Genomic DNA, 24,184 nt, shown 5'->3' with positions numbered 1-24,184 from the left:
TCAGAGGGCCTTGGCCCTACAGGGATGAGGTCATTATAGCTGGTGTTCCTGCCTATGGGACAGCACAGGAACCACTGAAGAGGTACGTGACAACTTAAGAAAATATTAGGAGCAGCTAAAGAGATTCAAGTACTGTACCCCAAAAATACCTTCTGGAACCAAAAAAACATTATTTTCAACAACAAAAAAAAAATCAGCCTATTTACTGAAAGAAAGAAGTCTGGTCACTGGCAGGACTCAAATTAGTGGCTTGGAAGAAGAAGTGGAAAAATATTTCAAAGCACAGAGCAAATAATATGAAGAGATGGAAATAATGAGGAAAATATGAGATTTGGAGAAGAGACCCAGTAATCCTAACATTCAAATATTTTAGTTCCAAAAGAAAGAAAAGGCATAAATGGAGGAGAGGCTATACTTTAAAAATAGAATATTTTGCGGACCTGAAGAAAGTTCTGAGCTTGCAGACTGAAAGGGCATAGGAAGATACAAAAAGAGAAGACATACATCTAAGCATGGAACTCCTGAATTCCAAGATTAAAGAAAGATATTTTCAAGTGTCTAGAAAGAAAAAGCAAGTTATTTACAAAGCGAAAAGAATCAGATTGACACAGGACTTTTCATCTGCAACACTGGAAGTTAACAGTAGGAATACTGAGAGAAAAGGATGGCTACCCCGGAATCTCATACCCAGCTGAGGAAGCATTCACCTGTTAGCACGAAAGAAAGATATATGGAGATATAAAGGATTCAGAGAGTATATCAATCCCATATCTCACCTGAGGAAACTACTCAAGAAAATTTTGGTTAGAGAACAGAGAAGTCAAGATAGAGGAAGATGAAAAGGAGAAAGAACAAGCAGTGAGCAACAAACCTGGCAAAATATTATACTGTTAAATGTTTATGGCGATTGGGCTTCCCTGGTGGCGCAGCGGTTAAGAATCCGCCTGCCAATGCAGGGGACACGGGTTCGAGCCCTGGTCCGGGAAGATCCCACATGCCTTGGAGCAACTAAGCCCGTGTGCCACAATTACTGAGCCTGTGCTCTAGAGCCCGCGAGCCACGACTACTGAAGCCCATGTGCCTAGAGCCCGTGCTCCGCAACAAGAGAAGCCACTGCAATGAGAAGCCCGTGCACCGCAACGAAGAGTACCCCCGCTCACCACAACGAGAGAAAGCCCGTGCACAGCAACGAAGACCCAATGCAGCCAAAAATAAATAAATAAAATAAAATTTAAAAAATTAAATGGGCAGAAGAATTAAATAGATTGTTCATAAAGGAAGATACACGAGCGGTCAATAAACACATGGAAAAGTGTTCAATGCCATTGATTATCAGAGAAATGTAAATTATAATTACACTCCACTAGAATGACCAAAATAAAAATGGACTAGCAAAATCAAACATTGGTGAGAAGTCCTGTGCCCAACTAGAATTCTCATACACTGCTGGTGGCAATGTAAAACGATATAACCACATTGGAAAAAAGTTTTGCACCTTTTTATAAAGTCAAGCATGTATCACCTCTATGATCCAGCTATTCTGTTTCTTGGCATTTACCCAAAAGAAATGAAAAAATTTACCCACAAAATGATTTGTACGTGAATCTTCAGAGCAGCCTTATTCATAGCAACCCCAATTCAAATGTCCATCAACAGGTAAATGGATAAACAAATTGTGGTATATTCATAAATGGAATACTGCTGAGCAGGAAGAAAGTACAAACAATTGATACATCCAAAACATGGAATAATCTTAAGAACTATATTCAGCAAAGCAAGACTACATCCCTACAGGAGCACATACTGTAGAGCTCTATTCCTGTGAAGTTGTAGAAGAAGCAAAACTAATATATGAGGGTAGAAATCAGAAAGTAGTTGCCTTTGGCTGAGGAGTAGACTGCAAAGGGGCATGAGGGAACAGTATGTCCCCATAGAGTCAAGACACTTCTAACTTAAATGTCCTTTTTTTTTTTTTTTGACATCTTTATTGGAGTATAATTGCTTTACAATGGTGTGTTAGTTTCTGCTTTATAACAAAGTGAATCAGCTATACATATACATATATCCCCATATCTCTTCCCCCTTGCGTCTCCCTCCCACCCTCCCTATCCCACCCCTCTAGGTGGTCACAAAGCACCTAAGTGTCCTTTTTTTTTTTTTTGGCCGCAACCCGTGGCTTGCGGCATCTCAGTTCCCCTACTAGGGACTGAACCTGGACCACAGCAGTGAAAGCGCTGAATCCTAACGGCTAGACCACCAGGGAACTGCCTAAATGTCCATTTTATAGCTGTGGAAGCTGAGGTTCGCGAAGTTAAAAGATTTGGCTAAGGTCTGTACAGGAGGCTCCTCTCCTGGGTCCTCTGAAGGAAAGGAGGCCAGCCATGTGCCCTCTCAGGATGTGCTGGAGGTTGCCAGGAGCAGGATTCAAGGGTTGGGGAAATGTGATCTGAAGGAGTAGAGGTGGAAGAGGGGGTGAAGCTGAGTTTTGGGGAGATGGGGTGGCATAGAATAGGTAAAGGAGGATGTCACCCAAGACCCTCAGCCCCTCCCATCACAAAGTCTTGCCTCTGCAGACTTTGCCTGTCTTCAGTCATGCCTGTCAAAAGTGGGTCTTGGGGAGGGTGGGAGGGAGGGAGATGCAAGAGGGAAGAGATATGGGAACATATTGTATATGTATAACTGATTCACTTTGTTATAAAGCAGAAGCTAACACACCATTGTAAGGCAATTATACTTCAATAAAGATGTTTAAAAAAAAAAAAAGTGGGTCTTCACATAGAGAACAGACTTGTGGTTGCCAAGGGGGAGGGGGGGTGGGGGAGGGATGGACTGGGAGTTTGGGGTTAATAGATGAAACTATTACATATAGAATGGATAAACAACAAGGTCCTACTGTATAGCACAGGGAACTATATTCAGTGTCCTGGGATAAACCATAATGGAAAAGAATATAAAAAAGAATGCATATATATGTATAACGAAATCACTTTGCTGTACAGCAGAAATTAACACAACACTGTAAATCAACTATACTTCAATTAATAATTTTTTTTAAATGGGTCTTCAACAAATGATGAATGAATGAATAAACGAATGAATAAAAAGCGATACAAAGAGTTTATTATTGTATTGGAAAGAGCACAAAGAAAGAAACAAACACCTCTCAGACCTTGATGGCCCGAGTTGCTTTAAGTCACCCCACCTTCACCAAATCTGTAAGGCCCTTCGTGTCTCCCCCAGTCTGAACAGCCATGGAGTGAGAGGGGGCCCTTTGCCCAACCCACGGGGCTGGGGGCTCAAGAGCCACCACCATTCTGAGTCTGTGCTCACCTGCCCACAGGTCCACAGATCTCAGTCCTTGGAGTTCTCTGGTGGGGTCAGGCTTGGCAGGCCCCCTTGACTCAGAGCTAGGTCTGGGAATTCAGAGAGGAGCCCTGGTCCCAGGCTTTGCAGGCAGAGAACTTGGTGGTGTCATCTGGGCAGTGAGCGTGCCCTGACCTCTAGGTATGGCAGGACCAAGATCGAGGTGTCACCAGCCCCCAGAAGGTTGTCTGTGCCAGAGAAAGGTGAGTTGTGAATAAGGTCCCTCCCAGTGCCCACCCTGTGCATCTAAGACACGGGAGCCCGTCCCTCACCCCCAAACCGGGCCCTGGCCCCTGACCGTGGCTGTGGAATTGGGCAACAATAGGGGGCTGGCTCTTGGGAAGGGGAGGCAGGTCCTCCTGGGTGGGGAGCTGAGCGAGGGTCATGGTCCCTTACCTGGGGCAGGGGGCAGTGGCGCCGTGCATACCACTCCTGGCAGTACAGGCTGACCTGGATGCCCTGGCCCAGAAAGAGCATGGTCCACATGAGCACGTTCCACGCTGGGCCCGTGCGCCGGTCATGCATCATGAAGTTCAGTGGCCCTGATGCAGGAGGAAATGTTGTCACCTCAGCTCCAGATACCTGTATCTAATCTTCCTGGCTGCCTTCCTATCTCAGGGCACGGGGAAGAGTTGGAACAGGAAGGCACCATTGAGGAAGATCTTGAACCCAGCTCCAGAAGCTCACAGAGGTCTCAAGTGGCTCATGTAAAACCAGGATTCCTCAGTCTACACTTCAGTATCCTGGATCTCTTACTAAACCTCCCAACCTCACACCAGTTTTCTCCCCTTTGTCTTCCTGTATGTGTGCCCTGCTCAGATGCTCCTCTCCAGCCAGAAGTCTTTTCCCACATCCCCCAGGATACCCCTTTGCTGCCTCCCTCCCTGCTCCCAAGTCCGTCCCCCACCCCCCACCAACTCTCACACACAACTCTCATGCCTTCCCCCAGAAGGCACACACATTTCCCCCTCTGTCTTGGGTACATGGCCTCTCCCATCAGTCTGGAATCTCCAGGAGCGGGACTCCAGGTCTCTTCCCTCTGGATGTCTCCCTCTCCAGGGGCATAAAGAGGCCAAGCTCACCTCCAATGACAAGGAAGAGCAACAGCATGACAGGGTAGAAGAATCCCAGGACGAAGCAGAAGATGTACTCGTGGACCACTGCAGAGACCAGGAACACGCCCAGCATGGCTGCCCCTCGGGCCCGGCCACCAAGGAGCTGGCAGGAGCCGGGGGGAGGAGGGTGGAGTGAGTCTCCCTAAGCCCCCTCCACAAAGAGCCCCCTCCTTAAGGAAGCCAGAGGTTGTGTAGTACAGCGGAAAGAATATGGGATTTGCGATCAGAAGGGCTGACATGTCCTGTTTAAGAGCATTTTATTAGTCCATTGGGCCTTAGATGCAACTTTCAAAAGGGGATATAATAATACTTACTTCTCAGGGTTACAGGGCAGATTATGTAGTATGTGAAAATTCTTGGTAACTGAAAATTGCTATATGCATGTTCCTTAGAAGGCTAAGGAGGGGAGAAATGCCCTGTGGAGGAGGTGTAGTTGAGGACAAGGAAGGAAGGAAGTTAGATCATAAGAAGAACTTTCTGCCCATTGGGTTGGGTAGAATGGGGACAGGTGAAAGTCAAAGGGGCCCCTAGGTCTGGAAAAGAGGAATGGTGCAGAGAAAGGGAAGGAGAGGATACCCCAGAGAGGTTCCATTAACTTTGGGAGCTGACAGGGTGTGCAGAGCCCATACCCACAGCCCATCCTGATATACGTAGCTGTACAGCCAGTCGTGGACCACCACGTTCCAAGTGCGGTAGTAGTTGGAGAAGGACGTCGAGTTCCACCAGTCCTGGGTGGGGGGGAGGTTCAGGGGGGGAGAGGAGGTGAGCATCAGGGCCCTGTCTCTGCCCAGGCCCCAGCTTCTCTCCCCTGCTTCCTGCCCCCTGTCCCAGTGTTCTCCACAAGGGCTGGCTCCCAGCAGGAGAGAGACAGCAAGCATCCTCCCAACTCCCTCTTCAGCATCTGGGGTCCTTGCCCTCCCTCCTACTCTCTCTTTCAGGAGAAGAAGATTCCAAATTAGCATCCCCACAAGAGCAGTTAGCCCTGGCTGGTCAGGGGGTAGAGGGGTGACAAAACAACCATACCCAGAGGAGCACATTTCTCACTGTGGAAGATTGACAGCACAGCTGATGTTGAAATCCTGCCCCACAGGGTTAAGAGAAACTGGTGACTAATGGAAATTCCTGAGCTCGTCTTACAGAACAGCAGGTAAGGGAACAGCTTGTTTAAAAAACCCTTCTGCTTGTAACCTGCCTTCACTGACTAAGCCTTAAATTTTTTTTTTGACTCCTTAACTGCCCCGTATAGATAACACCTCTGATGTATGGGTCACTATAGTAACAGGGGGCATAAGTTTTCCAGGAACTTGGAGTTGGCTCTTGTCTAGTTCAAGCGGGCTAAGACTGGTTGGGACCACTGACCCTAAAACTGGGCTTGCACAGGTGTCGGATGAATGACCTTTTGACATCAGAGGGCCAAAAACTCCACCCTCAGATCATGCTAAATGCCTCCATTTTTTAACATGCATCCCATGAAGAAGCATGTAACTCAGATACACCTGTGCAGAACACCGATTACCTCACCTTTTCTCTACCTCCAATCACTTTTCCCCATACCTAAGATCATCTTGCTTCTTTATCCCATAAATATCTCAAGCCCCTGGCCTTTGGGGAGGCGAATATGAGATTGTTCTCCCTTCTCCTCACTTGGCTGCCTTGTGAATAAACCCTCTCTCTGCTGTAAATCTTGTCGTCTCAGTGTCTGGCTTACTGCGAATTGGTCAAATGAACCTGGTTCGGTAACAAGGTGACAGCCAACATAGCCACCATCCTCCCCACATCCTTCCCTAGCCCTCCCTGCATCCAGCTCCCAAGTAGCCCAGGTCCAGGACCCACCCGATAGAACATTCTGTCTCCAAATCGTAGCATCTCTGCGAAGGCGTTGAGCCAGCAGTGAAGGAAGGCAAAGAAGATGAGCAGCAGCATGAAAATGCCTGGTAAGTGGAGACAAGGGGCTGCAAGTCAGCCTGGCCCCCCTGATCCCCCATGAAGCTCCAGGGGTCCCCCCAGGAAGCCCTCACCCAGCAACCAGGGCCCCAACCCCTACCGATCATTTGTTAATCATTCACTAGTTCATGCACTCATTCATTCATTCCATTTGCTCATGAAGCCCATGCCACATGTTGGGGATACAGAGATGAATGTCAAAACCTCTGCCCGTTGGGAGTTCATAGAGTGGTTGAAAGGTAGGGAGTAGGTGGCAATCTGAAGTGAGACCCTGACGATGAGCAACCATAGGAGGGGGCAGATAAGGGAGAGTCAGGGGGAAAAGGTGTTGAAACTAAGAGTGAGCGGAGGGAGGGGTTCCCTGCTAAGCCTTCCCCAGGGTGCAGCCTTCTGCAGCCCTGCCTCTGGTGGGCATACCTGGCAAGGTGGCGTGCATGATGGAGAGCACCAGGGCACGGGTGCTGAAGGGCTCCCTGCTCATGTTGGCAAAGACAGGAACACAGAGGCGGCCCAGGATGAAACAGGCATAGAGCACGCAGCCCAGGGCCTGGGGAGGGGGTGGAGGACGCATAACTTTGAAAGGAATCACTGGTCGCTGCCCCTCCTTCTGGAATCAGACTCTGGCCCAGCAACTGCCTCCTCTTTCCTTAGCGCCACCCTCTGACCTCTCCCCCAGGCCTCCCTTACTTCACTCCCAGAAATGTCCCCTCAGCCACCATGAGTCACGGGTAGTCCACCCTTTGACCCCGTCTTCTGACCTGGGCAAAGTTCTTGGCCACATAATTCCACCTGACGTTGGGTGTCCTGCAGCAGCAATGGGGATAATATGTTTCTCATCCTTTTATCTTGTTCCTGCCTGGGCCGGGGCCCAGCACCTGGGGCCCTCTCTCCGCAGCTCCCTCAATTGCTCAGGCCTGGGAGGATTATCTGGGGAGGTGGGGGTCTAGAACACTTTGGACCTTCTATAAGAGAGATGACAAGTGGATTTTTAGCTTGAGTGTCCACTAAGGTGACCAACCATCTGGAGTTTGCTCCAGACTGAGAGGTTTCCCAGGATGTAAGAATTTCAGTGCTAAAACTGGGGCAGTCCTGGGCGAACCAGGACAGTTAGTCACCCTTGTGTCACCATGAGCTGGGGCAAGGAGAAGGGGTAATATACCTGCTCCTTACTTCCCATTTTTATTATGGGGTGCTGCCTGAGAAAGTGGCCAGTGTCTGGGATGAGGCTAAAGACCTCAGGGAGAGGAGAGTAGAAGGGCTAGATCCCTGACGGGCCTGGGCATTTGGGGAAGGGCGTGCAGGGTCTTACCTGGGGTAAGTCTCCCTGTAGATGAGTGTGGGGCAGAAGAGGAAATAGAGGTAGCTGGAGAAACTGGGGGCCCGGATCCCCTCACCTGGGGAGGAGTAGGAGGGGTCCATCAGTGAAGAGGGAAGGGAGAGAGGACACAGCTGGGTGGGATGCTGGGAATGGCACCCCCATCTTCTGGCACAGGACCTGCTGTGGCCAGAGCTTCATTTGGCACCCACAAGTTGCACCATCCACTTCTCTCTCCTGTTTTGACTACCTAATGGAAGGCTCTCATACCCTGGGTCTTAATAAGAATGAGCCAGAAGTCCTGGGCAGCAGGGGAGGGGTCTCAGAGGTGGGACCTAAGAGAATGCCTAATGACTAAGGCCCACAGAGCCCACCTGGGGGCCGGAGCTGTGACCCGTGGGCAAGATGGCCTTAGGAGGTTGGAGCTTTTATGAGGATCCTGCAGCTAGTGGCTTCATGCAACCAGCCAAGAGGACTGAGTTCACAGCAGCGCCTGCTGAAGGCCTCACCTCCTCTGGCCCGAAGTGTCCCAGGCACAATCTCTCTCAGGAAGGAGTAGCTTTTCATCAGGAGCCTGACCTGAGATGGAATGGAAAAGAGGTTAAGGTGCTGTGGGACTTTGAGCAGATCACTTAACCTCTCTGTGTCTCTTTTACAGGAGAGGGGCAGGCAGATTGTAAACTTTGTACAGTCAAAGCCCATACTTTATCTTTTTGTTGGACTGTCTTATAGCCTAACACAGACGGCTGCTGGGATGAATCGAGGGTAAAGGGGTACCGGAAAGGGCAGAGTCTCCAGCTGGCCAACCCAATCGATTATACTTGCGTAGCAGTGTCCGATTCGTTTACATTTCCTTGGAACCTGCTGTTTGTCTCAAATCCCTCGCAAAGGACTCCGCCCCTGGTAACTAGCTCCGCCCCCACCAATACAGTATCCAATGCCCTCCTTCCCAGGGGCCCCGCCCACCATTGGTCCCGCCCATCACCTACCTGCTCAAAGACTAGGACACAGCGGGAGGCTGGCGGGAGCTGATACTCCACTGCTACATGGACCGGAAGGATGCTGAGCACTGCTGTGTGGCCGGCCAGCAGCATGAAGCCCAGGCCCACCCCCAGCGTCCAGGCCGCTCTGGACTGGGGCCTCGCCCACAGCCGCAGGGCCTGGTAGGGCACCAGCAGAGTGGACAGGAACATGGGGACCCACGTTACCAGCGCCAAGGGCAGCTGTCCGAAGCTGAAGATCAGTAGGTCAAACTCCAGCATCAGCCTGGGAGTGGGGAAGGAGAGACAAAGTAGACAAGTGTGAGGCCCATCCTTGTCCCCTTCCTCTGCAGTCAGAGCTCTTGGAAGATAAACTGAGGCATCTTGCCAAGGTTGTGAGCTCCCGATCTCTGAAAGTGTTCAAGATGGCACCTCTGTCGCCCAGGACTTCTAGCAACAGGGCATTGCCCGAGGAGACTCAATCATGGGATGGCTTTGCTTCCAAATAACCTTTAGAGCCCTCTGTGGCACTGCAGAAGGGTTCAGTACATCCCGTGCCACTGGTGTTAGGGTATGAGGTGCCTAGAGTTTAACTTTGATTTTTGTTAGTTTTGTACTTTTGGGGTGTCTGGAGCTGTAGACTTGAATTAATAGAAAGCAGGTTGTTGAGTGTTCTGTTTGCTTAGGTTAAGAGTATACGGTCTGGGGACTCCTCTGGTGGTACAGTGCTTAAGAATCTGCCTGCCAATGCAGGGGACATGGGTTCGATCCCTGGTCCGGGAGGATCCCACATGCCGCGGAGCAACTAAGCCCGTGCGCCACAACGACTGAGCCTGCGCTCTGGAGCCCGCGAGCCACAACTACGGAAGCCCGCGTGCCTAGAACCCGTGCTCCACAACAAGAGAAGCCACCGCAATGAGAAGCACACGCACTGCAACAAAGAGTAGCCCCTGCTCTCGGCAACTAGAGAAAGCCCGCGCGCAGCAACGAAGACCCAACGCAGCCAAAAATAAGTAAATAAAATAAATAAATTTATTAAAAAAAAACAAAACGAGTATACAGTTTGGGACTTCCCTGGTGGTCCAGTGGTTACGAATCCACCTACCAATGCAGGGGATGTGGGTTTGATCCCTGGTCAGGGAACTAAGATCCCACGTGCTGCAGGGCAACTAGAGAGCCCGTGTGCCGCAACTAAGATCAAATGCAGCCAAATAAATTAATTAATTAAAAAATAAATTAATAAATAAAACAAATAAATTAATTAATAATTATTATTATACTTTATTATTAATTTATTAATAATTTATTATTAGCTAAATAAATTTAGCTAATTTATTATTAGCTAAATAAATTAATTAATTAAAAAAAAAAGAGTATACGGTTTGGGGACTTCCCTGGTGGTCCAGTGGCTAAGACTCCAAGCTCCTAATGCAGGGGGCCCGGGTTTGATCCCTGGTCAGGGAACTAGATCCCACATGCCACAACTAAAAATCCTGCATGCCACAACAAAGACCCGGCGCAGCCAAATAAATAAATAAATAAATATTAAAAAAAAAAAAAGAAGAGTATATGGTTTGGGGAATTCCCTGGAGGTCCAGTGGTTAGGACTCAGTGCTTTCACTGCCGTGGCCCGGGTTCGATCCCTAGGGTCAGGGAACTAAGATCCTACAAGCCTCGCTGTGCAGCCAAAACAGAGCATATGGTTTGTAATGGTGAAAAATTAGAAAATTAGAAGCGACCCAAACGTCCATTAGTAAAGAACTAAATGAACAAAAGCTGGCACTTCCAGACTCTGCGGTCATTAAAATCAATGGACCAACATGGAAAGATCTCTAATATGGGTCATTAGGGAGTGAAAAGGAAACAATAGGTACAGTATCTTATTAATGTAAACCCCCATAAAATACATTCCCTTGGTTCTTATATACATCTGGAAGTGGATGCATCGAAATGCTCTGGAGGGAAGCTCTCAAAACCATTAAAAATGTTACCCCTGGGGAGCGGTCTGGGATGGAGGGGGGGTGATGGAGAAGGAGCCATCTTACATATATTTGAAACTTTTCCTGAGATCTGATCCTTAATTATAAGGATGAACAACAGGTTTGCCAAAAGGAAGTGCTGTTGCTGAACCTGCAGATCCTTGGTCCTCTTCCTTTTACTGCTTCCTAAGCCATATGTAGGGTGAGGTGGGGTCATGCAAGTCCAGACCCCCAGGGGTCTACAGCTCCCTGAGGCTCATCCCCAGAGTGGGGAGCTGCTTTTTGGGGGAAGCGATCCACCAAGGCACTTGTGTGCACAAGATCTTGTCTTCCCCACAAGATTGGGAGGGCCTCACAGAGAGGGCTGGGGATGGCCCCTCATCTCTCTGCGCCCCAGGGCTGGTACTTAGGAGGGGCTCACTGGAGGTTACTTGAACCGAACACCACTGCCTTGGAAAGGACTGTGTGAGAGCAGTGGGGTGGGAACCATGCTTGTGTGTGCACATACATGTATGTTTGCCTCAGGACAAGGGTCCAATTGAGAAGGATTTGAGTGGGGGAGTAGTGTTCCCAGAGGGCTAACTCTGGGAAAACAGACCAAAGGCCATCCAAGGCTGTGCTAAGAGGGCTTTTTGGGTGGGAAGGTGGTTGGAAAGCAATGTTGATGTGTGTCTAACAATCAAACGGGCCCGTGCTCTCTCAGGCCGGTGGCAAGCGGAACACTGGGAACCCAGGTGGTCTGATCTTACCTGTGGGCCTATCCCGAGCGGGAGGGGTGCCTACCTGCCCTCATCAATGAAGTCGATGGCCAGGGTGCTGATGATGAAGACACACAGGCCGGCGATAAACATGTGGTAGATGGTGCGGAAATGCTGCACCTCCATCAGCTCGCTGGAAGGACAGGGGCCCGAGTGTCATTGGGAGAGTCCTCAAGGTCATGCAGACTAGCTCAGGCACTGTACACAAGTGGGGATGGGACCTAGTGATTGGGAACTTGCAGCTACGGGCTGCAATATGGCTAGGACTTCTGTCCAAAGCTCTTTCCAGCCCAGACAATTCTCATCCTGGTGGCCTTTCTTCCACAATCACACCCAAGGCAGACAGAGAAACAGAACCTTAGAAACCTTCTCCAAGTCCTCCCCCAAACCACCTAGAGCCTGAGGATGACAAATGAGGTGCCCTGGACCCCCCAGACAAAGCTCTTTCTTTTCTTCTCATCCCGTCCTCACCCTTGACTTACTCAAGCAGGGACTTGCGGTTGATGAAAACTTTCCGTTTCCCCAGGGATGGCTCCCGGGTCCTGAATTGAGACAGTTGTTCTGGGCCAGGACCCAAAGGAAGAAGGCAGTAGGCAGAGGGTAGGGCCTTGCGGGACGTCAATATTTGGGAGCCGAGGGCAGTAGTAGGGGAAGGTCAGGGTTAGGGCCAGCGGGCAGGACCAGGTGGAAGGTCAGGGAGGGCCAGGGCAGAGCAAAGCCCAGCAGTGGAGGTCAGGAAGGCAGAGGCGATAAGGGGAGAAGAGGGAAGACTGAAGTTGGAGTTACATCAGTGCTGGCAAAGGGCACGTGGGATAGCATCTGTGGCTCATAATCCTTACGATGCAGGAGGCTGCGAGCCACTCCCCAGCCCCCTGGCTCCTCAGACTCTTACTTGCGCAAGGAATCTGGAGGGATGGAGGGCACTGGTCTGTCTTGTGGCGGGTAGGCTTGAATAGCCTCGCACATGGCCTGATCCAGCAGCTCCGTCAGCTGGCCTTGTGCTTGTTCCAGCAACTGCGTCTTCACAGCCTACAGGACAAAGCAGGGCAGGGCCCACGGTCCCTCCATCCAGTCAGCCATCCTCCCACTCACCAAACATTTACTGAGCCTCCCTCCATGCCAGGCACATTGCTAAGTGCTAGGGATGGAAAGATGAACAAGCATGGCTCTTGCCCAGAGGTTTCCACCCCCAGTTTAACTCCCTCTGGTTTCCCAGGGCAGCAGTGAGGATCCAGGAAAGATACTTTCAGACTCCGGGTCTGAACCTCAACCACCTTGTCATCTCTGATCCTACTCTCTTCTCCCTGACCCCAGCCTTCCCTCTCCTGACCTCTAGCCCCACTAACAGAAGACTGTTCACTGGCTGACCTTTGGCCCCTGTCCTAATGACCTGTGTTTCAAACCCCTCTGTCTTAACTCGTAGCTCTGACCTGAGGGGTTTGAACCCGAGAACAAATTGTCTTTATCATCAAGCCAGTCCTCACCCCTCCCTCCCTCTACTCCAGGACCTGTCCATTTTGACCTCTGACCTCCCTCACCTGCATATGTCGGGTCCATTGTAGCAAATCTGGGCCTCTATGTGCCTCATTGTTTCCTAGGATAAGGGGTCAAAGGGGAGGAGTTGGAGTTCTGCTGCCTAGTGCAGACCCAGAGGCATCCTCTGACCAGGAAGTGCTTTCTGTGTGCTCAGCAGCCTCCCCACCCCCAACCAGTCAATATCTAGTATCATGGGGGGGCGCGGCGGGGAGCAATCAGAAGGGGAAGTTATTTTTGCAGGGGGTGAGGAGGTCACTGGCAAGCGGGGAGCCTGATGACCTTCCTGGAAACAGGGTACCCAGGGAACAGGAAGCTACTCTAATAACCATCTGGGGTAAAAGAGTCAGAAAGATAAGGCAAGGTACTGAATAGCTCTTTTCTCCTCCCTTCCCCAGCTGGGTAGTTAGGGGGCAGAGGGCTGGGATCTGCCTTCACTGGCCTCCCAGGACAGCAGGAAGGATTGAAGGTAGACAGCAGGAACCCCCTCTCGACAGTGCACCCCACCTCCAGCCCCACCTGGGCATTCTGCATTCCCAAAGTGGGGCTCCCCTTCTCTGGAGGGCCGGTCCTCCTGCTCTCCTCCTAGCCCTTCTCTCCTCCGCAGTTGGGCCGCCCTTGGCTCCATGATGTGTGTCTTGACTGGGCAGCGGCAGCTGGTAAGTGTTCCCTCCCTTCCTTCAGGCTTGCCTGGCAGAGCTCTTATCTCACTCAGCTCCTCTGACAGCTCCAAAGACTAAAGTCCTTTCAGGAGGAGGGGTTATAAGTTATCCGATCCATGATCCCCTTCCGGAAGGCAGTACCATCTCAGCTACAGGCTCTGCTCTACTGGCTGTCACAGGGATGGACACAACCCTTGAACAGATAGCCCAACCACCACCCAGATGCCCAGCTCCCTCCCACAGGAATGGGAGCTCTGCACCCATACATGTCACGGGGAGGGGGACTTTGCTCCTCTGAGGCTTATCATCTGGTATGACTGCTTCCCAATCTCTTTCTCAGTCGGCTGAAGGTCGGGAAGGAGTCAGAAACATCTTCAGGTATCAGGGCACTCAGCTCCCTTAGACCATGATAAGGTGTGTGAAAGAACCTTGTCAACAAAGCTTTCTATGCATGTGATTACTATTCTGTGAGGTTGGTACCTGTGACGACTGCGGTACTGTGGCCCCTCCAGTAGAAGGCTAGGTGCTGGGGGCCCTGAACACCACCTCTTCCCTACACCTGCTTAGGTTAGCAGGTAGGCAGAAAGGAGGCAAAACAAACACTTAATCAGCACCTGAGGAATGCCAGGCATTGTCACGTATGGAAGAACCAGATTTAAATCCTCCCTCAATCATTTACTGGCTGTGGAATTACAGGCAAATGACCCTAATAGTTTAAGCTACAGTTTCTTCCTCTGAAAAACAGGGGCAAAAGTCCCTACCTCATAAGGTTATTGTAAGCATAAAATGAGGTAGTCCAGGTAAAAGCACATGGTCCAGGGCATAGCCCATGGCAAGAGTGCAATAAATAATAATTTCCTTCCCTTTTTAGTAAGAAGTAACAGAAGGGTAAGTGCCTTGAGAATTCCTCTTTGTTGGGTTCCTGGTGGGGATTAACTATTAATCGTTCCTCTCCCTTTGTGTCCAAAGATCAGTGTTAGAAACAAGGTCACAACCTCAGACCAAGGCCACGGCCTCAGTGTCTCCCTGCCCCCACCTGCTGCCTTCCACTCCCTGGTGGGCAGTTGGGTGAGGCTTGGGGCCATGAAACCTCTACCAGTGGCTGTCTCTGTCATTCCAAGTGTGGCGGGAAGGACAGATGGTAGTCCACAGGAGAAGAGAGCTGCTATAAGAGGCTGGACAGGGGTAGAGAGGAGGGCCAGGGACTCCACAATGTAAGAGGTGAACACAGAGACGTGGGCCAGGGACTCCACAATATAAGAGGTGAACACAGAGACGTAGGCCAGAGACCCCCAACACAGCTTTATTAACACCCCAAGCCAACACCAACAATCTTTCCATGTGTGAGGTTGACAATGGGGCAGGGCCTGCAGGTGGAGTGTGGGGCTCTGGGCCCCTGAGTTACTCAGCACTCAACAAATAACCCAAGATGACAGCCCCACGCTCCTGCCAGTGGCCATGCAGCCTCCCACCCAGCCTTAGCCACTGCTCCCGGTGGGGCAAGGGGAGCTTCCATCGCCATCTGGGGACCCGGGCAGGGGCTGGCCCATGCGATCCACACACCAGCAGGGACCTCGGCGCTGCCCCTGGGAGGACCGGCACTGGGGAGAGAGGCACAAGGATCAGAGGTGTGGCCCAGGAGAGATGGGAGGGGCCCCGTGGGTTGGGGGCCGGGCTGTCGACTCCTGAGTCTGAGTCTGTGGAAACATCTGAGTGTTCTCAGGACAGCGAGGCCCGCTGGGTTCCCTTGCATGGCTTCTCTTCTCCACCCACCAAATTGTGCCTGTTCTTCTAGGCCAGAACACTGGTTCTCAGAGTGTGGTTTCCAAACCAACAGCATCAGCATCACTAGAGGCCGCATTAGAAATGCAAATTTTCAGGCTCTGTGGGCGGGGCTCAGCCACCTGTGTTCACACCAGGGTGATTCTGATGCTCCTCATGTTTGTGAACCTCTGAGTCAGGCATTGCTTAGATAGTCTAACTGCTCTCCCATAGCTGTGGTTGGTTATTCTCTATGTTTGTGTGGGCCCTAAAGTTGGGAGAGCCCTAAGGGCAGGGCAAGTGTCTTATTTATGCAACTTTGTAAGCCCCCCTACCCAACTGCTGGTAGGACCCTTGTACTGATAGACCAAGGGAGGAGAGGAATGGCCTCACCTGCCGCTTCCGGTAGAAGCCCCGATGGTCACAATTAGGCACGTAGAGGGTGTGAGCCCCGCGGTAGATCTCGGTCTGGAGTTGCTGCAGCACTGAGTCCAGATGTCTGCGGCAGGGGCCCTGGAGGAAGGGATAGCTCTGCTGCAGAGCCTGCTGGCCCCACCAGCCAGGCTCCCGGGACTGGGATGGAAGACTTCGCCAAGCCCAAGGGAGCAGTCTCCGATGGGAATCTCCAGGACTCCCCACCCCTCCTGTTCCCTGCCCGCTCCAAACGCACCATCTCAGTGTCTTGGACGCCCCCAGGATTGGGCCGGGCGGAAGTGGTAGAGGTCCCCGGATTCCTCTGTTGGTCTCTGCGGTTCATGTCCTGCTGGCGAGTTGTCCCTGCTTGGGGCTTACTCTCCTTAGGATTCTCCCCTACAGCCACAAGAGGAATGGGGAAGAAGAGGCCGGAAATCAACCAGATGTCAAAGGCCAGAGCCGAGTGGAAACGAGCGGGGCTTTCAGAGTAGTGAGGGGGTTTACAGTTTGGCTCCACTGTTACCTTCTCCTGGCCTCAGTTTCTTTCTCTGACAAATGGTAATATTACCTTTCATGATAATATCCCCAGACTAGTTTTTTAAAAAGATATTTATTTATTTATTTTGGCTGCACCAGGTCTTAGTTGCGTCATGCGGGATCTTTAGTTGCATCATGTGGGCTTCTTAGTTGTGGCATACGGACTCTCAGTTGCAGCATGCAAACTCTTAGTTGCTGCATGCATACGGGATCTAGTTCCCAGACCAGGGATCGAAGCCAGGCCCCCCGCGTTGGGAGCACGGAGTCTTACCCACTGGACCACCAGGGAAGTCCCCTGCAGACTAGTTTTAAGGCTTATAAAGGAGAAGCTCTTTGGAAAGCAAAAATCAATACGTTCATTGATTGAGAAGCCTGGGGCTTTGGGTGAAAAGACCGGGCTGTTCCACCAGAGGCCAGCAGGGGGTGCACCAAGGCAGGGAGATGGGGCAGAAGAGCAATGGCGGTGAGAGGGGGGTCAGCAGGGACCCAAGTGGAATGTGTGTCCCCGCTGTGACCCTGCTGTGACTCAGCCCACCCCTCCCAGGGCTGAGACATGGTTACTTTGGGGGCACTGCAGTGGGGGCCTCTCCCTTCTGGTCCCCTGAGACTCAGCCCAGCTCAACCCCAGTGGTCCCAGGAGCATGTGTGATTCAGCCCTTAACCAGGAGGTGGAAGGTGGGCAGGCTGCAAAGGTGCAGGAATGAGTGGCTTCCAACCTTCAGGCTGCTCCTGGCTCTGGAGAAAGTTTCACACGTTGTACTGGGGGGTTTGGGGAAAGCTCAGGATGGGAAGGGAAAGTCAGGGTGTCAGGGCAAAGAAAAGACAGGGAGGGGAGCGGGCACTGTTTGGAATTTGCCCCAGCTGTAAAATGAGATATTATGAGCCCTGAAGTTGCTCCCATCTGCCTACTACTCAAAAGCCAAGAACCGTTTCCTCTGCAATCCTGAGTCTGATCCCTCTTTCTCCACACTCCTCAGACCTTGCCCCTCATTCCCTCTATTCAGCATCCTACCACGACCATGCTCCCAGCTGCCTCCTCTGACCCATCCAGACCACCTCTTTCCAGGAAGACCCCTAGCAGCCTGGACCCAGGCATTTAGGACTGAAAGAAACTCCAAGTTGATTTCCCATCCTTCCCTGCGGAAAGAACTGGGAGCTCAGATGCCCCTGGGGTGGGGGCCGTTTGTATTTCCTCCTCTTCCCATCTCCCTGCTGCCCCCCATCTTTCAGGTTCTGACTCACTTCTGTCCCACCCACCCAATGACTCAGCCTTCTATTCTCCTCTCTGGGTTAGGGTGGGGTGGGGTGGGGTGGGGTGGGTGGAGGGTTCTGAGAAGCTTTAAATCATAACCCTGATTTGGCAGACTCCTTCTTTTCCCACCTCTATCCCCCGCTCCGGGTGGGGAGCAGGGAGGGCCAGCGCCAGACATCTGACCCTAGTCTAGTCTGAAACTGCTCTGGATTTGAGCCATCTTCTATTCTCCACCCCATGTTCGGGTGCTTTGGACACCCTGATATTAAGAGGAGATATTTCTCAGTGTGTGCAGGATTTGGGAGTCTGGAGTTCTCTTCCCTCTTTCTCCAAGTGGAAGCTGGTAACAATGCCTGGGTCCTTTCTGCAGCTTGGGTGTCTAGGGCTGAATGAGCTGGGCCTCTGTAGCATACAGCACGTCCCTAAACCCTTCCATCCCTCCCTTTCCCCTCAAGAGAAAATAGGTCGAGGGGGCAAAAAAGGGTTGCGGGCTCAGACATCTCCCTGCTTCATCCCTAGGGCCCCCAGCCGTACCCCAGACTCCTAGGAGCTCCCCGCACTGGCCCCTTCAGCCTCGAAAATGTACCCCCACCAGGGTTGGGGAGGAGGAAGCGTCAATCTCAGGACCCTAATAGCAGGGCTGCCCGTGCGCATCCCTCCCGGACCCTGCCGGCAGAGTTGCGGGGCTCACGTGGGCGGGGCAGGGGCGGGGCGCGGACTCACCCGAGGGCGCGCGCGCCCGGCCGCAGCGGCCCCGGCCCAGCAGCAGCGCCCGCAAAGGCGCCTCGTCTTTCTCCGGCGGCTGGCACTGCAGTCCTGGGGCGCAGTTTGGAGTGTAGACCCCGCACTGCTGCCCCTCCCTCCTGAGACAGCCCCCAGCTTCCGAACAGCCCTCCGCCGGCGGCCCTCCATCCTCCTCCTCCACGCAGCCCCCTGGACAACCCGCCTGCACCCCCTGCCCGCAGCCTGGGCACCTTGCCAAGGCGCCTCCTGGGCGGGCAGCGAGCAGCAGAGTTAGCAGCAGTGGCGGCAACAGCCTGTGGGGGGTCATGGTCAAGATTTTTGCCCCGTCCACTCCTCCCAGAGCAGTCGTAGCGCAGCTGCTGCCCGTCGCCGCCCCTCTGCCTTAAGTAGCCGCCGGCAGGGGCCGGGCCCTTTAAGAGCCAGGTGAAGGGGGGGGGGGCGGTGGAGAAGGCAGGGGCATTCCCTAAACTGGGTGGGACTGGAGAGGCCCCCCCTCCACCTGGGTCCTCCCCACTCTTCTCTACCTCCTCCCTCCTCCCGGTTTCTGTTTACTTCCCAAATTACTCTGATTTTTCTTGCTTTGTTCCCGGGAATCTCGCCCGGATTTTGGGAGGTGGACAGCTGGCTGGAGGCCCTGGAGGGTGGGAAGGGGTGGAAGCAGGAGGGGTGGAAGCGGCAGTAGGGATGAAGGGGAAACCTGAAATCCAGTTCGGGTACATGTGTGGCGGATGAAGGAGACGGAGGGACTCCGATGGGGAGTGAGAAGATGGCGGACTTAAGTGGACGGAGAAGGGATGGTGTGGGGGTCATGAGAGGAATGCGGGCGAAAAGAGAGAAAAGGCGGAGACGACGGAGAGTGGGGTCTTGGGAGAACCGACTGCTGATGGAGGAGAGTAAACCAGGGGCGAGGAGAGGAAGAGCAAAGCTGAGGCAGGAGCAAGAGAAGGTCTCCCTGAGATGTGACTGAGGGGAAGGCGGGTACTGGGGGCCAGACTTGGGTAAGATGATAGAAGGGGTTGGGGGAAGCAAGGGGTGAGGTGGGGGGAGGCGGAGGCACACCCTGAATGAACTGTCAGAAATCCTAGCATTGTGTTGGGGCCATGGGAGTCTGGAGGGATTGCAGGGGGCGGAGCGTGCCCGCAGAACTGGCTGAACACCTGGGAGGTAGGGACGGGGGACTGGCCAGCTGAAATTATGGTGGCGGTGGCGGTGGGGGTGGGGTGGGGGGGAGGATTAGAGGAACCCATACTCTGGGTGCTCTTAGGGACAGCGGCCAGAGAGCAGATCCCCAACCCACCCTGCCCTTCATCCAGGTCAGCCCACCCCTCCATTCCTCTCCTTTCCCAGAATCTGTCCTCCACTCCACACCCACCCAGTACCACCCTTTGGGTTTTCTGGATTATTCAGGCTGTGCTCTACCCAGGGGGGTTGGATGGTGACTGGTCTGAGTGTTTCAGTCTGCCTGCTCCCCAGGCTTTCACACGCTGGTCTGTCTATCCCCCCTCCCCACCCCTGGCCGCCCTTCTCCAGGCAGTGCCCCGCCCATCTGAGAACTCCTAGCTGAGCCTTCCTTCCTAGAGGGAGGAAGAAGGACCATTTCCTTCTGCAACCCACACCCACCCAGCTCTGGGTTACGCAACACCGGCCATCTCATTCTTTCCTAAAACAACGGCTCTGGGCAGTGACTAAGTTTAAATTCTGGGCCTCCAAGCAAGAATGTAAGCAAGGGCTTCCTGAACTTTTAGATAAATACAAAATAAAAAGAACTCTACTCCCAGCCCGCCCCCTAGGGCTACCCTGGGACCCTAGGACCAGCATTTGGCGAGCAGCGTCTTCCAGTAGCCCTGAGACTGTGACGCAGATTGGGCAGGCAGGGAGGAGGGGGTGCTGGGGGAGTGGGAGGAGCAGCTCTCCTCTCTCTGGAGGCTCTTCTCTGGGAGGCTCTGGGACCTCCTCCTCCAAGCTCTGACCCCAGGGTAGCGAGCTCCATCCTGTCCCTCCGTCCTTATCACGATTTATTTCGCCCTGCACTTGGTTCTAGCTAGGGCTTTTCTCCTCAGCTCCATCTTGCTGCTTCTGAATAAGATGGAAAGGTCTGTGGAAAGTTGAGATGCGGAAGAGATGGCCATACTCCCTGCAGGATCCCAGTGTGGCTTTTTAAAGAAGTTTGTATTCTTTGGTAGGTTACATTGCAGAGAAGCCCAATACTCTGCTAGCCTCTCACATCCACCGCTGCCTTCCCAAATTCCCCCTTCCCCCTCCCACATCACCACCGCCACACTTACAGATTTCCCCTGTTTACTGCTACCCCCTGCCCAGCTTGGTCCCTCCATGCAGTCTAAGTACAGCCACTGCACAGCCCAGTCCCACCTGCCACCCCAGCACTGCTCTTCCCTCGTCCCCATGCCTCCAGCATGGATGTCCAGAGCGGCGAGCTGTGCTGTCAGTGCTGGGGTCTAACCAGGCTCTTTCTCGAAGTCTGAGACTCTCGAACTCTGCTCTTCCTCCCTTTAGGATGCCCTTCACCTCAGCACCCAGAGCAGAGGTAGGAAGCTCATGGTGAGTGCCCAGGATGGAGTGTGGGCCAAGGTGCAAACAAACCTCTGGGACTCTGTCTGGCCTCTGTGGAGAGAAGAGCTTGCGGAAAGCTTCTGTCAGGGCTGTGAAAAGACTAAACAGCTTGGGCTGTTACTTAGGCTTTTTATAAATAAACTTTGACAGGACTTCCTTCTGCTCTTGCAGGTTACACTCTGTCGTCCTGCTCCCTTATGCTCTGCATCTCTCACACCCAGCCCAGCCCTCCAAATCCACAGCACCCCCAGGTGCTGACTTCCTTTTGAGAACCAGGGGTAAAGGAGGGAGCCTGCCTGGATCCTTCTGAGCTTTGAGTCTGAGGAAAGACAAGTGGTGGCACAGTCCACAGACAGAAAGCACCAAAGAGGAGGCTCAATGACCACATCATGACATGGCCTGTCTGGTGTGGGTCTGATGGGAACTGTTACGATAACCTCCGCTGGTCTCCAGCCTCTGGTTTCTGCCATCTGTCCCACACACACAATTGGTCTTGCTCCTGTGACTCTCTCCTCCTCAAAGGCCTTTGGTGGTACTCCATGACCCCCCTCCCCGCAAGGACCCATGCTCTCATATGCCAATCATGACCCTGTGGACAGCTGGCCCTGGAAGCACACTCTGGTTCAGCCATCTGGTGGGATCACCTTCCCCAAAACCTCTTGGCAGTTTCTTATCTCTGAGTCTGAACTGAGATTAGGGGAAGGGAAGGTGTTGTGCTCAGAGGTAATTTCTTCCCCTGGACTCCAAATTTTTAGCTCATAAGGATGAAATTCTCCCCACCCCCCATTCCTCTCACCACAAACCAAATTCTGCCACCTCATCCCCACCTGCTCAGCCAGCTGTCTGCCTTTCTTTGAATTCATCCACATTGTTGTGTTGCTATCTTAAATTTTTGCTCATCTTTTCTTGTGTCTTATTTTTCCAGTTAGATTATGAGTGTTGGGTTTTTTTTTTTTAATTAATTAATTTACGGCTGCGTTGGGTCTTGGTTGCTGTGCACGGGCTTTCTCTCTAGTTGTGGCGAGTGGGGGCTACTCTTCGTTGCGTTGTGAGGGCTTCTCATTGCGGTGGCTTCTCATGCTGCGGAGCACCGGCCCTAGGCGCATGGGCTCTGGAGCTCAGGCTCAGTAGTTGTGGCTCACCGGCTTAGCTGCTCCGTGGCATGTGGGACCTTCCCGGGCCAGGGATCGAACCCATGTCCCCTGCACTGGCAGGCGGATTCTTAACCACTGCGCCACCAGGGAAGTCTCAGATTCTGAGTGTTTTGAGAACAGGAGCCCCATACCTTCTTCACCTCTGGACCCCCCAGCTCTCAGCTCATATAAGGAGTTAGGAATTGATACAGGTAAAAGTTGTTGTTTTGGGTGGGAGCAAAGGCAGTCCTGGGGGAGGGCCTTGAGAGGTGAAGTGGGCGCATTGTAACTCTTCTGGAGGCTCCACCGGTGCTCCTCTACTTCTGAGCTAGCCCAGGCCACCCACCCCAGAGGGTCTTGTGGCTCTCCAACTCCATTAGCCCCTCCTCTCTCTTTTCCTATTTCTCCCCCTTGTTCTCCAAGTAAAGGCCAAAGAGACTGAGAGGCCAGAGTGTGGTCAGAGTTCAATAAGAGAGGGAAACCTGGCCCCAGGATAAACCAAAGAGGATTTCCCGGAGAATAGGGCTTTATTATTTTTTTAATTTATTTTTATTATTTATTTATTTATTTATTTATTTTTATTTTTGGCTGCGTTGGGTCTTTGTTGCTTAGTGTGGGCTTTCTCTAGTTGCGGCGCGCGGGGGCTACTCTTCGTTGTGGTGCGAGGGCTTCTCCCTGCGGTGGCTTCTCTTGTTGCGGAGCATGGGCTCTAGGCGCGTGGGCTTCAGTAGTTGCGGCGCATGGGCTCAGTAGTTGTGGCGCACGGGCTTAGTTGCTCCGCAGCATGTGGGATCTTCCAGGACCAGGGATGGAACCCGTGTCCCTGCATTGGCAGGTAGATTCTTGACCACTGCGCCACCAGGGAAGTCCCGAGAATAGGGCTTTAAAGTAGAGTTTAGGGGACTTCCCTGGCAGTCCTGTGGTTAGGACCTGGTGCTATCATCGCTGTGGGCCCCGGGTTCAATCCCTGGTCGGGGAACTAGGATCCCACATGCCTCATGGCAAGGCTGAAAAAAAAAAAAAAAAGAGTTTAGGAGAAGAGGGAGGAGGGCATCTCAGATAGGAAAGCACGTCGTTGTGTAACAGAGATGAGGGGAAAGAGGCATGCGTGTGGATGTGTGTGCATGATTTGTTCTGTCTAGATTCCCAGTGTCCCAATGATATCAGAGAAAGGAGAACTGGGAAGGGAGCAGAGCAGTTTTCTAGACTGGGCTGGAGTCAGCCAGATGGTTGGGAGCTGGGAATCATTAGTGGAAAAGAAATAATAACTGGGGGTCTGAGTTTTGCTTTTCTTGGTAATTACATGAATAAAAATATATTCAGTAGACTGACAGAGCATTTATTTATGTGGATGTAACTACCTTATATGGACATAAATAGGGAGGAATTGTTCTCCCAAGGAGCTTAGAATTAATATCTGTCCATCCAACACACACTTAATAAACACCTAAAAAACCAATCGGGATGGTAGGGTATTCCAGGATAGAATGCAGACTGTAACAGGTGAATCTAAATGTATTATATACGTATGACAAAAACACACTGAGGGGGTGAGAAAAAAAAAAGGTGCTGACCTAAGTAATTTGGAAAACAGTGTTATGACTGGAAACTGTAAGGCTAAAGATAAATGTAATGGTATACTCTACACTCTACATAAACACTGTACTCTGGTTGATAAATTTGTTTCTCATGGGCTTATGCGTTAAAATTTTTGCAACTGCTTAATATGTACTGGGGTTGAGCAAATAAGTAATGGATATTGGGTTTCTCACTGTCAGAGAGAAGTAGGGAGGAAGGCTAGAATGAACCCTGTGGTACTGGATCAGAGTAAGAGACTTCAGTACAATCCTCATGGATTGGAAGACTCCATATTGTTAAAATGTCAGTTCTCCCAAAATTGATCAATAGAGTCAATGTAATCCCAATTAAAATCCCAGAAGGCTTTTTTGTAGCAATTGGCAAGCTGATTGTCTCATACAGAAAAGCAAAGGATCTGGAATAACTCAAACCAACTTTTAAAAAGTACAAAATTGAAGGACTTATACTACCTGATTTCAAGGCTCATTATAAAGCTATAGTAATCAAAACATAAAGATAGAAAAACAGATCAGTGGAACAGAGAG

General features: G+C 51.8%; 2 protein-coding genes across 3 annotated transcripts; both read right to left on the bottom strand.

Annotated features, from left to right (window-relative positions):
• Positions 1-3,091: 3,091 nt before the first annotated feature.
• On the bottom strand, positions 3,092-13,949 carry SOAT2 (sterol O-acyltransferase 2). 2 transcript variants are annotated; one of them, XM_036867351.1, is made up of 15 exons: positions 13,507-13,948; positions 12,993-13,048; positions 12,347-12,483; positions 11,937-11,996; positions 11,480-11,587; positions 8,727-9,003; positions 8,247-8,316; positions 7,732-7,816; positions 7,181-7,226; positions 6,840-6,969; positions 6,312-6,409; positions 5,108-5,206; positions 4,446-4,581; positions 3,760-3,905; positions 3,092-3,551 (listed from the first exon to the last, which is right to left on the bottom strand). In XM_036867351.1, exons 1-15 carry the CDS (start codon positions 13,613-13,615, stop codon positions 3,501-3,503), a joined length of 1,608 nt encoding a protein of 535 aa, XP_036723246.1. In that variant the 5' UTR covers positions 13,616-13,948; the 3' UTR covers positions 3,092-3,500. The 2 variants fall into 2 exon arrangements, with proteins under 2 accessions (XP_036723246.1, XP_036723247.1); XM_036867352.1 differs by lacking the exon at positions 7,181-7,226 and having other exon boundaries at positions 3,097-3,551; positions 6,840-6,895; positions 13,507-13,949.
• A 977-nt stretch (positions 13,950-14,926) lies between these two features.
• Positions 14,927-18,949, bottom strand: IGFBP6 (insulin like growth factor binding protein 6). The gene is made up of 4 exons (XM_036864620.1): positions 18,337-18,949; positions 16,081-16,220; positions 15,804-15,923; positions 14,927-15,250 (listed from the first exon to the last, which is right to left on the bottom strand). Exons 1-4 carry the CDS (start codon positions 18,662-18,664, stop codon positions 15,128-15,130), a joined length of 711 nt encoding a protein of 236 aa, XP_036720515.1. The 5' UTR covers positions 18,665-18,949; the 3' UTR covers positions 14,927-15,127.
• Positions 18,950-24,184: the final 5,235 nt, after the last annotated feature.

The sequence above is a fragment of the Balaenoptera musculus genome, chromosome 10 (assembly GCF_009873245.2).
Source record: "Balaenoptera musculus isolate JJ_BM4_2016_0621 chromosome 10, mBalMus1.pri.v3, whole genome shotgun sequence".
Classification (NCBI taxonomy): Eukaryota; Metazoa; Chordata; class Mammalia; order Artiodactyla; family Balaenopteridae; genus Balaenoptera; species Balaenoptera musculus.
Note: the sequence above shows the minus strand (reverse complement) of the source record. Positions and strands in the feature narration are given on the sequence as shown.

Excerpts from the sequence above, each read along its gene's own strand:
- SOAT2 (XM_036867351.1), bottom strand. The coding sequence starts at position 13,615 with ATGGAGCCAAGGGCGGCCCAACTGCGGAGGAGAGAAGGGCTAGGAGGA. Across the intron at positions 5,207-6,311 it reads GAGACAGAATGTTCTATCGG|GACTGGTGGAACTCGACGTC; the intron begins GTGGGTCCTGGA and ends CCCCCCACCCAG. Across the intron at positions 3,906-4,445 it reads GCTCTTCCTTGTCATTGGAG|GGCCACTGAACTTCATGATG; the intron begins GTGAGCTTGGCC and ends CTCCTGCATCAG.
- IGFBP6 (XM_036864620.1), bottom strand. The coding sequence starts at position 18,664 with ATGACCCCCCACAGGCTGTTGCCGCCACTGCTGCTAACTCTGCTGCTC. Across the intron at positions 16,221-18,336 it reads CCGGGCGCGCGCGCCCTCGG|GGGAGAATCCTAAGGAGAGT; the intron begins GTGAGTCCGCGC and ends TTGTGGCTGTAG. Across the intron at positions 15,251-15,803 it reads GCTTCTACCGGAAGCGGCAG|TGCCGGTCCTCCCAGGGGCA; the intron begins GTGAGGCCATTC and ends CTCTCTCCCCAG.